We start from the raw sequence: 16070 nt of genomic DNA, 5'->3' as shown, positions 1-16070 counted from the left end.
TGTTATTGGGTTGCAAGAATTTCCAAATCGGAACAAAAGAGGTGTGACTTTTAAATAAAACTCCACAAATGCAAAACAATAATGATGTTGAATTAATTAATTTGTATTATTAACATGGAAACTAACATTCCTAATTTCTTTCAAGCATTTTTTTGTTTTACAATTGTTACATCATTAAATGTAATAATTTATTGTCATATTTCTTAGTTCATTTTTATAAACATATAAACTGTCTCACTGAGCTTTCTGTTATTTTTATTATTGCCTTTTGCTGCTTTGTCTGTTAAAGCACTTTGTAAACCAAAAAAAGGTGCTCTATAAATAAAGTTATTATTATTATTATCATATTAACTTATGTTTCAAATGCATCCCATAATTATCCTCCAAACATACATAAGTGAACTGCCCCCCCCCCCCTCTTTTTTTTATCAGTATTAAGGAATAACACACATGTAACACTGCCGCGCTCTGATTGGCTCCGACCGGTCTCTAGCTCAGCCACGAGCCAATCAGCGCGCTGTGTTGTTTGTGTGCGCCTCTCCTGCGCTGCTATAAAGCTCCAGAGCAATGAGGGATGAATGAGAGAGAAAGAGTGATTCAAAGACACACAAAAAAAGACGCAACCATTGCTTTTTGTGACTCCCCCACCACCATCTGTGTGTGTTGTTGTCGCCGAAGGACATTTGGGAGATTTGACTGAGCGGCTCTATTGTCCTCTGAATCCACAGACTCAGGTAGGTCCGCACCAAGGATGCTTCAGGCTGACTCATGTGGCTTCATTCAGCAGGAATCAACCAGCTCACAATAACACGGAGCGTCATTCTGCAGCAGAGTGCTCTCGTTATCTTTAATTTTATATATTTCTTCTCCCTCTCTCTCTCTCTCTGTGTTGTTGTTTCTTTATTTAATGGCTTCAGAGGAAGAGCTGCAACAGCCTCAACTTTAAGCTCATCAGGGTTGTTTTTGTTTTCCCCCTTTGATCTTTTTGGTAAATCGTGTAAATTTACCTGCAAAAAACAACACAAAAAAGCATGCATATGCACATGCAATGACATATTATTAGATTAGATGAGTTGTTACAGTTTCTTTCAGTCTTTATCTTCCGTTTCCCCTTTTTTATGTCGCTCGTTCATTGCTGCCATGAAAGTTATGATTTAATGTTATAGAATAAAAGCGTCTGTGATGTCACAGAAGCAGCCGCGAGGCCGAGGCTCGTGCGTGTGGACGCTCGTTATGTGTTTTTGGCTTATTTTAGTTAACTCTCTTTGTTTCAAACGATGATGGTAATTTCCCCCCCAACAGTTGCTGTTGTTGATGCTGAACAGCTGAGCGCCTCTTGCATAGATGTGCATGAAGCTGCCTGAAAACAACGTGTGTGAAACCGGAAATGTGCGGACATTGTCTTCGGAATAAAAGCATAAAAAATGCAACACAAAATTCACTTTCTTAAAAGTATTCAGAACATTCGTCTTTGTTCAGGAAAAGGCAAACATCCTCCATCAATTCCACGTCCCTTTTTATTTGCCCAATAAATAGCTTATATACGTGACGTGTATGGCCTACTATTGCGTAATGTAGATGGAGATAAATTATGCTTTACTCGTAATGTTCTTTTTATTTGATCATCTTTTTTTCTTTACTAGATTATAATGGCAATTGCCTATGCTTTATCTACGTTGATTTTGGTCAACTCGTGAAACCTTCACGAAGCGGTCTTCCTACCTTTATTCTGAAAATAACAACCGGAACACTAATGTTTTGATCTCGTTTAGCTTGACTCTTGCTAGTAGATGCTAGGGATGCAGATTAGGGTGGGAGATGTGTGTGTTGGGGGGGGGGGCAGATGATTTCAGTCCAGTTCAGACCAGTTCCACCGCTCATGTCTGCCAGTGACGTGATGCTATTTCCTCACTTTCTTTTCAATAAATTGTCAATTATTTTTTTTAAACATTCAAAATAGACACCATTTTCATTTACACTATGGTTCACGTGTTTATTTAAATTTAAAATTTTGTATTAATATTCATCATTTTATCCGGGGCCAGTTGTTCTACAAACAGATGTAACGGAGCATCATCACAGGAGCGCGAGAGACAGTATAGCGCGAGCGCTGGTGGTTAAGTAACACCAAGAATCTCGCGCCGCGCTGGTTCGAACCGGCTGGAGCTTCGCGCTGCGTTCATGTGTAGTGGGGTTTTCCTGTAAATGCACACTTTGTTTTCACCAAAGCTGCTTTTGTCACACTCGACAGACACGAACTTTAACAGTGAAATATTCAAGTTCATGTTTAAATACAGAGGAAAATAAAGCAGCTACAATCATAACCTATTGATGCATTTTTAAAACATCAAATTAATATAGGCTAAACGTATTTTTTTAAATGTGTGATTTGCTCACATCGAAATTTAAATAGCTGGAGTTTATGAATATGAAATGTCCAGCATCAAAATCCTCTATGTTGTTTTTTAAAGCCCAACAGAGTCACTATTTTCTGCCAATAAAGCCCCCTATTACACGTTCTCCCCACAGGGTGTGAATGCAACATCAACCTCACGTGTAGCTGCTGCACGAGCTATGTCACTAGCAGCCAATAAGAGTAGAGCTGATAAACCCTCAAGCCAATCAGATACACCTGGGGGCGGGAGTTAAAAAAAACATTCAGAGGAGAGGTTTTACATTCACATCAAAGGCCTCAGCTGTTTCCTGTTTGTGTGAATCTTCATCTAGACCACCATCATCATCCTCCTCCTCATCATCATCATCATCAAACACGAACAAAGAAATGTTTATGATTCATCCAAAACACTTTATTATAAGACTTATTTTAGAACTATCAAATATGATAATTTACAATGAAATATGATAAACAAATAAAGGTAAAGGTTAAGACAAGTATGTTATGTAATATCTATAACAAGTCTATTCAAGTAAATGTCTATTTATACGTTAATTGTTTCTAATAATAACACAATATCTCTGGAAACAGGCCATTTGTTTATAGTATGTGATAATATAAATAAAACCAGTGAGCTATATAAAGTCATTTTCAATATTTAACCCCCCTGTCCTTGTCTTCCAGGCTCCAGCAGCCTCCCTCTCCTCCAGTCAGGAGGCCCAGTGACGCGCCTCCTCTCCACCCAGCCAACATGGCTCCCTCCCTGGCCACGGCCTTCTCCCGCCGCTGGTGGATGGCGGTGACGGCGGTCATCGAGAACCTGCTCTTCTCCGCCGTGCTGCTGGGCTGGGGGTCCCTGCTCATCATGCTGAAGTCGGAGGGCTTCTACTCCTACCTGTGCGAAGGGCCGAGTGAGTCACCTTTATACTGATATCAAAAACATGACACCGACATTACCCACAATGCAACGCTGATTGCCGACATATTGTTGAGAGATTGTGCCGCTAGCTACAGAGGTCTCACTTCTCTCTAACTCCACACCTTCACATTTTAGTCTTTCGGTCGTCGGCCCCAACCGACGTCGCCTCAAGTGATAAACCTTTGATCCCACCCACCGTGGGATTTGATTGGTTAAACTGTTGAATTTGGGTAGGAGGGGGGGTAAACGTTGATTTTGATTAGATGCTAGCTGTGGAAAACCCATTATTTCCAATGGCTGGCGCGACGCCACGACGGCTTTTTGCTGCGTCCAGCACAGTGTGCCGGTCACCGCGGTTAGCTCAAAGCTAAAGCTAAACCTAAGCATACCATCACAGAGCCAATAGCAATTGTGGAAAAATATCCCATTACGTTTGAAACACAAAATCAAAACTTTTACAGGACACTAAAAACAAGATAACTACTGAGCCGGCGGCTAGAAGCTAACAGCGCAAACAATAACAACAGTGCTAAGATATCTGTCTTTCTATGGTATCACTTAGAGGAACTTATTGTACATAATAACAATAGTCAATCTTATTCGTCACTTGCTGAATGAATTGCGATGTTAATGAGACGAGTATTCAAAAGCTTTCAACAGGCTGATTGTGACACTCTGTGAGTGGGTATGTTGGAATTATGTAGATTTATGGACACACAAACAATCAAAAGGCCCTTTTTTTTGCTCCGGGTTCACCTTAAAAACAACACAAAAAGATTGTTATTGATCCAACAGATGGGAGTCAAAAAGTCAATATGCCAGCAGGAAAGAAAAGGCTCCGAACAAGCTTCAAAAGCAGCCGGTGATCCCGTATTTCATTATTATTTTACTCTCCTTGATCAAAGGTGGTGCAGCGAGCTGCTGCACTCAGCCAGCCATCATTAGTTACCGTCTTTATGACACAAAATTGCTTCCGCTCTGAAGATCAAACCGGGTTGAGGACTATAGCCAGGATTTTTTGGTAACCACTCATTTTCATATAAAGGCAACGTGGGTCAGATTTTAACGCAACAACAAGATGCTCAGAATCCATGTGTGAATGAGACCTTTCATGCCTTTATTCTCCTGTTTTTTAGTCTCTCTGATCACGTCATTGTGTCTCTCTGTTTTCAACAAAGAGAGCAGCGACGAAAGCCTTTCGGCGATATTATCGCACATTCACCCGTTCACCTGAGAGCGCTATCGTTGTCACTGCGGGTAAAAAAACATGAACTCTCATTTCTACGTCCATCAGCGGATGCAGCGTTGTTTAATCCACCGCGAATGGAAGCTGATAATCCATCTATGTTTTATTATAGCCTGTTTATCTGATTGGATTAGGGTTCAGGTGTCTCTTGCCGGTGACTCATCTCTTTCCATGCTGACCTGCTAAGTGGTGCTGAATCAGCGTTTTTTGTGTGTGTCTGGAATCAGGTCAAGAAGGTGTTTTTGTGTGTGTGTTTACTTGACATCATGTCATTATGAGGTTGAAGTAATGTTGTGACATTTTTGACACTGCGGAGAACTTTGCAAAAAGTTTGAGCCCTACCGCGCTGCTATTGTTGTGGAGCCTTTTTCCTGCATGAACTCATGAAAAGATCCTATTTTTAACATTGCATCTTGAAAGTAGAGACAGGGTGAATGGGCCAAATCTAAAGTGATTTAACTTTAAGTGACGGTGGGACAATAGCCACAGATTTGTTCGGTGCAAAAATGCGTTCTAAAGTTAATCTGAAGCTCTTTTGAGGCTCCAACCCAGTCACCAGAAGTATGTAGGTAACATAAGTTTTGGTTTCACACGGGACAAAAGTCTTGCGTTGGACAAACGTAATCCAGGAGAAAATACAGATTTTATTAAATGATTGTTTTAGGAAACAGGGCTGCATAGTTTCAAAGTGAATTACAGTCTTTTTGTTCAGTTCTTGTTGTGCTGTTCTGTGGTGGAGGGACATTAACACAAAGAGGGAAATATCATTTTCAATGATTTCCACTTGATTTGTAACCTCGACTGCTGAGGCCTCACTTTTGTCTTCGGCTGAACTGAAATGTATTTCTGCAGAAAACGAGGCCTGTAGATTTCATTGTCTCACATTTGAATTGCATGAGGAAGAGATCTCAGCCAGGACTGACAAAGAGGAACAAATGCAGCAGCTGTTTCAGTGCTGACATCTCTTTTTCCACGGTTTTGTCAGCTGGAATTCACTGAGGAAGAAAAAACAAAATTTGGGACATGATGCAGGTCAGACGCAATGCATGCTGGTATTTTGTGAAGGTTAGTGAGCATCAGTTGTTCCCTACTGGTCCTCTAAACGGGGTCTTACAGAACCACAAAAGGGAAGATCATTCGATTTGCATCGTCATATCTTATGCATATTCATTTCATGTTCTCTGTGATATTGTGAAATGTTAATATTTTATAGGTGGAGGCTTCAAATAAGCCCAGTTAGCTTTTTGCCTCATCCTGCACTGTGATATTATGTATCTCTGTTATGTTTGTTTATTTTTAATTGTTTAAATTGTGCAAAATAAATAAACTAAACTAATTTCATGATTAATCTGTTGGCTAAAATTCTGCATGACAGTAAATAAGAATAAAGCAAGAATATACAGATTGTTGACAAATGAAAAAGCAACATAAAGTCTCTTAAAAAGCTGCTGTTCCACCACCGCGAGCCGTGATGTTCACACGGCTCTCTTTTGAGCCACAAAAGGTTTATACAACTTCTATTTGTCCCACATCAGTAGTGCTCCTTAAAAGTCGACTTTGATATGTAAAATTGGTGGTTTAAGTAAGCTTGTTTTTTTGCATGTACTAAGAGTTTCTGTTCCCCCGCTGTGGCTTTTGGTTTTGAAGAACATGATGTGTTAGTGAAACTAGTGCTCTCCCACGGTTGGTTGTGTGTGTGTGTGTGTGTGTGTGTGTGTGTGTGTGTGTGTGTGTTTGTCACACAGCGGAAAAGAGAAAGGTGTACATTCCTACGTCATCGACCCTCATCTCTAGCCTCCTTCTAGCATCACTTCACATGTCATGACTGCGTCTGTCAGCGCCGTTCTTTCACTGAGATTCTCGGTTGTTTTCCACGAGATAACATTAAAAAAACTTGTTTTTGTTCTTGTGAACAGAATGTCCTAATCTTCTTGAATACTCTGTGTGGATTCACTGGGGTGTTTCGTATTGCTGTTACCTTGTAACCATCACTCGACCCCTTCACCTTTACACAATAACGACTGATGATGACCGTCAGGTTGAGTTGTGCATCTGCAGGTGAATAAAGGCACGACTTTGTAGCCGTTGGTGCATCGTGGTAATCATTAAACTAACTGACACTGTAGGGGGCGAGTGTGTTTGACGTCAGTTGTATGTTCAGTATAAGAGGAAGCTCATAGAGAGAAGGGCACGGCAGAGAAAAAGGAATTTTCAGAAACATACACACAAAAGAAATAAATATTTTACATTGACATGAATGAGAAACGCCCTGTGATGGATAACAGGTGAACACATGGTGTGACTCTTCAGGAGGAACTTTGCAAGACTTCAGAACAATAGTGTGTGTGTGTGTGTGTGTGTGTGTGTGGTCGGGGCTCTTCCCTTATTGATTTGGGTTCGCTGCAGCTGTTTGATTAGTCAGCAGCCGAGTAGCCCGGGGACAGATGCTGCTGCTTTCTTCTTATAGTCCAACAGTCAGCACTTAATGCTCCAGTACTCCTCAAGAGCAAATAATCTCCATACTAATGGAGATGTTTGGTCACAAAGCTAGTCGGGCTAGATCGTCGTTAGCATTGTTGTTAGCAACGCCGCTTAATGGATTGGCATGACTTTTTGTACAGATGTTTATCACGGGACTATTCCTTCAGTGCCACCATGAGATTGACATTCATCAAATATCTCCACAACTATTGGCTGGATTGATGAGATAAAGTGTAGTAACGTTTGTTGACTTTCCGTTATCTTTTCATCGAGCGTCACCATCGGGCGTTCCTGTGAAACTAAAGTCCCATCAGCCTCAGCTGAACTTTAAATTTAGCGCTAATTAGCAAATGTTAGCATGCTAACACGCAAAACCAAGATGATGTGCGTGGTAAACATGATACCTGCTGAACATCAGCATGTTGCAGATACCAAAGTATACCTTCAGAGAGCAGCTAGCATGAGTATTGTGTTTGACTTTGCATTTGATCATTTTTGTGGAAAAATGTCCCATTAGGTTGGACAGAAAAATCTAAACTTTTACAGGTCACTAAAACTCTCGACTGAAAACCCAGATAGTTATCATCCCACAACTACTAGTCCAACTACTAATCCTACTGATCATAGTAAATAAAATGTAAAAGTTAAAGGATTCAGAGCATAACTGTTGCCTCCACATGGCTCTCAACATGGCGTCGGCTGAGCCGGCAGCTAACAGCGCAAACAACTGCAACAGTGCTGGCAGAGCTAACAGTGTTACTCCACTATATCTTTACATAATAGTTGTTTGCTGCTTTATTTATGCTCTAAATTTAAAATGTAGCCCCTTTAACTTGTTGCATGAAAATCAATCCCGTTGTTTTCTGATTGACCGCTTTGTGTACTTGAACACAACGCATCACAGTGGAGCTGAATGACCTTTAATAAAAGCCCACAGATCATCATAGCTCTGCATCCTCACGTTTAAATCGAACCAGTCTTTTCTGCAGCTGCTTGTTTTGAAACATTAAAAAAACCCACTTACATCAGAAGGTCATTAAGCCACTTTACCTTTCACCTACTTACATCCTCACAGGGCTCGGGCGGCCAATTCTCTGCACCAGGATGCACTGAACATGATTTAATAACTTCCTAAATTCTGCCCTCAGCCCAGAGACCTGCATCAACACCTCCTCTATCTTGCTTTAACTTAAGCTGGCCCAACAGCGGCACTAGTCAACATTTCACAGGGGATCAGATCCTCAGCTCTGCTGTTTATTAGACGCAGCAGAGATTAGCTGTTGTGTGACAACCGAAGTTCTGAAATGATGAGGGAGTGTTTTCCGCCTCCCTCCCTCCTCCTGATATCAAACATGTTGTATCTGCTGAGTCTATTGTTCTCCCGGCGCTTTGACCAAAAACAAGTTAAGGTGAGGGAGGACTCCTCTCTGTCTGTTGATACCAGCGGAGTTTCACCGTAGGCAACAGTCTAATAGAGCAGATAGACGAAAACAGACGGAAATAGACTCTGCATGAACTCAGTGGCTTGTGTTTACCAGGGATTCAGCAGGGAGGCCGGCCGAGTGTCTGTCTGTCTGTGTGAAGCTGTTACAGAGAGTTCCCCTCCGCCTTGCAAGGGTTCAGTTGTGACTATATCTGGGCGCCTGTTTACCCGGCATTGTGGTTGTTTTCCCTCCGGTTGGTTTACTTGACCTTTAATGAGTCTCCTCGTTTTCTGGATCAGCAGCTCAGCTCTCAGAAAGAGGGAGGGAGTGTGAGGGTGGGGGGGGATATAGTTCAGCTTAGGCCTCAGAGAGCCACAATAAAAAATGACCTCGCTTTAAGTGCAAACAAGGCATTTAATTTAGATCACATGGGAAACCTCTAGAAGGACAATATAACAACTTAAAAGCACTTCATTACATGCAAAAGTCCAAAGTAAAAGTATACTAGTATATTTACAGAATGTTCTCTTATTGATTATATCATATTATTGGATTATTATTAATGATGCATGAATGTATGAGCAGCATTCTGATGTGGCAGTCTGAAGTGGAGTCAATGTTTGTGCTTTTAATCTCTAACAATGCTTCATATTGTATATAAAGGTTGTATATTCTGATGTAAACAACAATAAGAGGCTACAGCCATGCTAGCTTCTAACGTCAGCTTGCTAACATGCTCACAATGACAACATGCTAATGTTTACCATGTTTAGCATCTTAGTGTTGTGTGTTAGCATGCTAACAGTTGCTAATTAGCACTAAACACAAAGTCATTTGGCATGTCATTAGTTTAAAATGTTTGTGGTCATATGCTGCATTTCATTTACCTCGGAAATCGTAATTAGCAGCGGGGAATGACTGCGTTCAACTTTTATCCAACAAGTCGCTCAACTTAATGGGGTTTGCTCCAGCCAGGTTAGCTAATATTAGCAATACCAGTTGATAACAACACCTGACGGCGGTATATAATATACAAACTCCATAGCAACCTGTTCACAGAGAGGAAGTGAACCGTTACTGTGTGTATGACTAATTTAATGAGACACAAGTAAGACAGTAGTGCTAATAAACAGCATATTACTACATCTTATTAACTGTTGAGTCACTGGGCAGCCATCTTGGATTTTGAGGCAGGGGTTGGTGGAGACTTTCTGAGTCAGAAATTCCGTTTCCACTTTCAGAATTAGACCAAAGTATTTGACACATTTCAGTGTTGACCCGGTGCTATATGGAAAGTTGAGGGATCACCAAAGTTATGAGGATGTATCCTCTGTGGAACATGAATGTTTGTACGAAGTATCGCGGCAATCCAACCCCGAAATGTCACGAAAGGTCACAGGATCATCAAAGTTGGTCGGATTCCGGAAAGACAAATAAACTATAACTGCCTAATAAATAGTAGTAAAACAAAAGAAGTATTAGGTTACATGAAATGGAACCTCTGCAGTAAAGTGCAGAATCGCACCATTGTACTGTATGTAAATACTTTCCACCACTGAATACAACATGTCACAGACTGGACAGGTTGTATGCAAATAATAGCATAAATCATGGTTCATTGTCATTTGGATAATTGCCGCAGCTGTAAGATAATAAAGTATTTTTCCTCTCCACTCTCTCATTTTTCTTCGGCGTCCAGAAAACAGCTCCAGCCTCAGCCTCTCCAACACGTCCACCTCCGCGCCGCCCGATTCTGAGGAGTACCTGGACATGAACGGGTGGCCCATCTGCCAGGACCAGGACGAGATGCTGAACCTGGCCTTCACCGTGGGCTCCTTCCTGCTGTCTGCCATCACCCTGCCAATGGGCATCGTCATGGACAAATACGGACCACGGAAGCTACGACTTCTGGGCAGGTGAGAAAATCTGTTTTTCCACTTTAAGATGATATACAATTGGACGATTTATTGTCTGTTTGGTTATATTTATTGCCCTTGCTTTGTGTTTTCCCAGTGCCTGCTTCGCCTTCTCCTGCCTCCTCATCGCCTACGGTGCCAATGATCCCAACAGTACGTATCATGTCATCATGCCTCACACTTTAATCAATCACACTTGGTGTCAGCAGTGTAACCTTGTCTCTAATCTGCTCTTTCTCCCGCAGATCTGTCCATCCTCATCTTCTTTGCTTTGGCGATGAACGGGTTCGGAGGCATGTGCATGACCTTCACTTCTCTCACAGTGAGTATTAAAGCTTCACAAAGATTACAAGACTTGTATTTTTTTCATGTTACAGCTGGCTGGACGGCCACAGTAGCTCTCTTAACAAGTCCTGCAACTAGTTAGTGTCAGTCGCCGAGCTTTTTTTAATACATTTATTTTGCAAGGATGCGTTTCTTTGTGCCGCTTTCTTTAATGACTCGACACTAAAACTCTTCAATGAGGTTCTCTGTTGGTTTATTCAGACGAGTCAAAAGAAATAAGACTAAATAACAGAAGGCCAGTTTCTGATAAAATGTCAGCGAACAAGAAGAGCGTGATACCGAAGGGGAAATGAAATGATGAAGAGCGGATTAGAGCGCTGTGGAGCGACGGCGTCGGACGTCTGATGAAAGAGAGGACAAGAGAAGGTCGGTGGAAAGATGGAGAGGAGACATTTAGAAAAGATGGACGTAAGGAGGAGACGGATGGCTGAGCAGACGACTCCTGGGATGAAGGGATGAAGGGGATGTGCAGACGGGGAGATGAGGGAGGGAAGGATAAGAAACGCCGGCGGTCGGGATGATCAGTCAGAGAAAGTGCTGCATCACGTACAGGAGAGGCCACGTGAGAGAGAGAGAGAGAGAGAGAGAGAGAGAGAGAGAGAGAGAGAGAGAGAGAGAGAGAGAGACTGCATTAGTAATTTATTATTCTCTGCTGCTGTGGCTGCGAGCCAAAAAAAGACCTCTCCTCATTACTATTTCATCCACACTGACACATGGAGCTATAGTGTGTGTGTTGTGTCCAGTTTGTCCCAACAGCACAATAATAGAGGTGTCAATAATCTACGATGTGATGTCATCAAATCGTATCGTAAACATCAGGGGGTGGATTGTTGAATATACGTGTTTATATCTTTATTACGAAACACACCGAGAGCAGAGGCTGTCACAGAGGACACAAACAGGAAGTGTGTGTTTGCGTGTGTGTCTCTCCACACGTAATGCGCTGTTTCCTCTTCAGGCGGCCCACTGAGACCCTGACTGACACACACACACACACACACACACACACACACACACACACACACACACACACACACAGAAGTTGCGTCCCGTCCCTCCACCCAACCTCTGGAGTCTTTTTTTTTTTGTCTTCTCCAGTTTCAGCTGCTCTCCCGCTCTGCAAGGCTGGACTTGCACACTCATATGTCAAAACTGTCTGGTGTGCATGCAGGCGTCCTGTATGTGACTGTGTGTGTGAGCTCAGCACTATGTGTGTGTGTGTGTTGTTTTAGCTGTGGAGAGCTTTCAACATACAGTAGGCTGAGTCACAGCTCCATGCAGGCCTCAGCTAATGTTTAGTTTACACCGCTGACTCGGCATGTGTGTGAGTGTGTGTGTGTGTGTGTGTGTGTGTGTGTGTGTGTGTGTGTGTGTGGGGACAAGTGTAAGGTTAGGTTAAAGGTTAGTGAATGTGATCTCCCCAAAAATCATGAAAACTCGAGCCAGCAACAAATTTCAGCTTGTTAGATAAAACTTTATTAACCCCGAAGGACATTCTTGATCCAGAGTTTCATTAAAGATTATAACAGAAGAATACAACAAAACAATAGAATACAAATACAAACATACATGAACAATAGAATAACAATTATTAAGTGTAAAATAAAAAATACGGACGTCATTAAAAAGTAGAACACAAGAACAAATACGAGTGACGTAAATAAATAAAGTTAAAAGAACTCAAGTAAAATAGAAAAAAGTAAAACAACAAAGTATAAATACAAAGTGTATAAGAAGTGATAATAGCACCAGAGCTTATTGGAAAATAAATACAAAATAAACTTCTGTCTTCACAGGAAACAACTTAGTTTAGTTTGAGCAACAAAAGTACTTAGTTAGGGTTAGAAAAAGACACATTTTAGTTTGACCCGCTGTCTCTATACTTCCTTGTTCTTCATCACATGAATTACATAAAATTAGCTTTCGTGAGATTCATCAACGTTACGGTGCTTTCTTGTTTTTACAGCGTGAGAACAGCTGGCTCTCTGTGTGTGTTCGTGTGAGAGAAACAGAGATCAGTGCTCTGTGCTCTTCCTCTCCCGGCCTTTTCCTGAATCTCTGGGTCAGGGGTTGTTTCCGAGTAAAGCAGCTATTTTAAGAAAACCAGTAAACTTTTATTTCTCCGGGGGGTCGTTTAAAAAAAAAACTCCTGGAGTCAGGGTGACCCATCCAGGATTTCTTTCATCCTCCTCTTCCTCCACCTTCTCTCTTATCTCTCCTCCTTTATCTATGTTTGCCACACTTCCTCCTGTGGATGCACACTCAGCACGGAAAAAACAGGGAGTGAAGATGAGGAGGAGAGGAAGAGGAAGAGGAGGAGGTGTTTGATTCCCTCCTCTGCTCTTCATTCCTCCCGTTCTGTGGCTGTAAACAGCTTCATGTTACTTTCCTACTAAACGGTCCGGAACAGACCGCCTCTGCACACATACATACGTATGTATATATATATATATATATATGCAAACACACCCATAGGCCGACAGGAAGCCCCTCCTCTTGTTCTTCGTCTCGGCCGAGGCACATGTCGGACCCTCCTCCTGCTTCCTGGGTTTGGTCTCCCGGTCTGAAGCTCGACTACAATCTAATTCATATATCTGCGATGTGTGTTTCCTCTCCTCCCCATCCCGTCGAGAAAATCTAAACGTCCTGCACATTTCCCCCCTAATGACTGAGCGGTCTGTTTGTTAGGAGGGGAAATGTAGGCATTTCATTTATGCATTTCATTCTGCTCGGTGACGGGATGAGAGCAAAAACGGCAGTGAGATCAGATTGCATGGTTTGATGGAGGAAGTACAGTATGTTTTCTGAAAGGGAGATGTGGGAGGGGGGGGGGGGGAAGAATGCCAAAGGTCAAGAAATTCAAGATCCGAGCGATAGACGGTGCAGCTGTGGCTGATATATTGGCCCATATGAATGTGGCTTTGTGCAGCGGTCTGAATATCTGTTCCATGTGGAGTCTGGATCGAGGTTTTTTAGAACGACTGTAACCCCCCCCCCCCCCTCCAGACACTGAGGGGTCCTAAATAAATCATCCTTAAAAAAAGGAGGGAGGCAGAAGAAGACGTCAGGCCGATGGCGGTATGCAGCCTGGTGCGCGTCAGCTGGTGTTTGCTAATCTTACGGCCCACTTGGCAGCTCTTTATGATGGAAAGGAGTCCTATCCAGGACAGGACCGGTCTGAGCTGGTTCTCAATGGTCCGGGCAGCAGGGCGGCTAGAGTTTCCACTTGCTGCAGCGAGAGAAAAAAACCCAACCTCCTCTCTTCCTTCTTTCATTTCTCTGTTCTTTCCTCTCAAAAGGCCTTCGTCCAGTTTCCTCTTTCTCCCCGATAGCCCTCGTCTGCCTTTTGGGCTCAGCATGTTTTCTCACTCCGGAGACCTCTTTGTCACCTCACACTCTGCCTTTTCCATTTCCATTTTCAACACTCAGCACAGACTGACTTACACAATATGAGCACAAGTGCAGGATGGCCAGAAAGTTTGCAGTCTCAGGGGAAACTTTGACTGAAGTTAGATTCAACAGGAGATGTTTAGGGTTCTTAAATGAACTCAGATACATTTTCATATTATATTTACACATTATTACATTCAAAACATGTGCCCAGTTAAGGGATACATGTTTACAAAACAAGACACACAGATTATATTCAAGATATCAGTGTTGCCTGAAGCGCTGCTGATATATATAAGTGGGTCACATGGTGGACAGCGTACTCAGCAGTCGTCTCCTTTGCTTGCACTGATAACATTCATCACTCTCACACAAGCGACCCCTCCAGGTGAACTGAGCTAAAAACACGTTTTACAGCATTAACGGGTGTCGACAGGTTTGAGGTTGTGTTAAATGCTAAAATGCTCACAATTAGCTGCTTGAGTTCAGTGGTGTATGCATTGGCAAAGCCACGGACATTTAAAAGCACTCACACTGCTGCAGGACATTTCTGGCAGTTGCTCAAGAGCTGTTTGGGTGTAAATGTCTCAAGATTAGCCAAAAAAAGGAAAGACTTGTTTAATACATCTACATTTTTCCTGTTTTGTTCCGTTTTAAGTTTTGCCTGCAAGTTAAAGCCATTATCCCAAACAAAATGTCATGCTGAGTCGTGACAAACAGCGGTTGCTTGTATTAAATACTGAGTTACCTGGATACTGTTCAAACATGACATGCATGGATCCACTTATTGGATCCATGCACGTCCACCTGTACCTGCCTCCAACCGTCTCTTTCCTCCAGGTGACTGCTCTGAAGCTACAACAGACCTTTAGTGGCTGTCCAAACACTGAGCCCATCTGTGTGTGTGTGTGTGTGTGTGTGTGTGCACTACCTCTCTCTGCATGGATACACTGAGACTAGAGCCAACAAAAGAGCTATTCAGGGAAGAGGTAATAACAAAGCATATGGTGGGTGTTACTGTTTTAAAGACAGGTCTGCTCTCAGTCGCTCCCCTGGAGACAAACGTACGGACTCTTAATGTTTATAATGTCGCTGAGATTAGTAGGGTAGTAGAAGTATTTAAGAGATCAGTAAAGCCTGATGAGGTAGAGAAAGGGAAGGTATTTCCTAAACAAACACTGATGCCTCTGATTACTACATGGTCACATACCGTAACCTCTACGGCTGAGAAGCACGCGCGATACATTCCCTTGATGATTAAAAAAAACGCTAGTTGGCTCTGTTGTCTGTACTTTGTGTTAGTGCTAATTAGCAAATAGTAGCATGCTAACAGGCTAAAATGGTTAGCATCATCGTCGGATGAACTCTGATTAGACTTAATATTGTCTTGGTCTCGTGCTTTCTTGGATTTTAAATTGTCTTGGTCTCGCGCCTTGTTGGACTTAATATTGTCTTTGGTCTCGTGTTTTGTTAGTCTTGTTTAAGCAATGCATTTGTAGAATTCAGCTAGTTTTGAATGGGATTCATGGGCACCAGAGAGAAAGCTGGCAGGTTTTCAGAAGACCAAAGGATCATCTACAGGGTCAAATGTGTTCATAGCAGTAACGTCACGTCTGTTATCTTTCCACTGTGTACAGTTCCTGTGCAGTCAGTTGCTTGTTGTGTGTCTGTTAAACGCCTGAAGCCACAGCGGATTCTTTGTCCTCCTCCGGGGGTTTAACGGTCACGGACTCGTCTGCTTGACTGATGTGTCATTGACTCTAGATACAAAAAGCACCGTAATCTGCTCCCTGACGGCTGCTCCTCCCCATCGACACACGAAACCATTAATCCACTTCTTCTTTTTAGTGATTCTTGGAACAAACCGGTTTGCGCCATGTTTTTTGGGAAGCGGTGGTTGCAGCTGACTGTGACTCAGAACCTAGAAACCGAGAGAAACTCCCGGCGTGACGTA

General features: G+C 42.5%; 1 protein-coding gene across 1 annotated transcript in view; it reads left to right on the top strand.

Moving 5' to 3' along the window:
- Positions 1-596: 596 nt before the first annotated feature.
- Positions 597-16070, top strand: part of LOC306700974 (large neutral amino acids transporter small subunit 4-like) — a 28609-nt gene continuing 13135 nt past the window's right edge. Inside the window, exons 1-5 of the mRNA XM_079166154.1 lie at positions 597-734; positions 3080-3306; positions 10165-10381; positions 10479-10534; positions 10627-10703. Coding sequence (XP_079022280.1) covers positions 3147-3306; positions 10165-10381; positions 10479-10534; positions 10627-10703 — 510 coding nt within the window. The 5' untranslated portion in view covers positions 597-734; positions 3080-3146. The remainder of the gene's footprint in view (positions 735-3079; positions 3307-10164; positions 10382-10478; positions 10535-10626; positions 10704-16070) is intronic.

The sequence above is a fragment of the Pholis gunnellus genome (assembly GCF_910591455.1).
Source record: "Pholis gunnellus genome assembly, chromosome: 9".
NCBI lineage: Eukaryota > Metazoa > Chordata > Actinopteri > Perciformes > Pholidae > Pholis > Pholis gunnellus.
The sequence above is the reverse complement of the archived record's forward strand: the minus strand, read 5'-3'. Positions and strand labels throughout refer to the sequence as shown.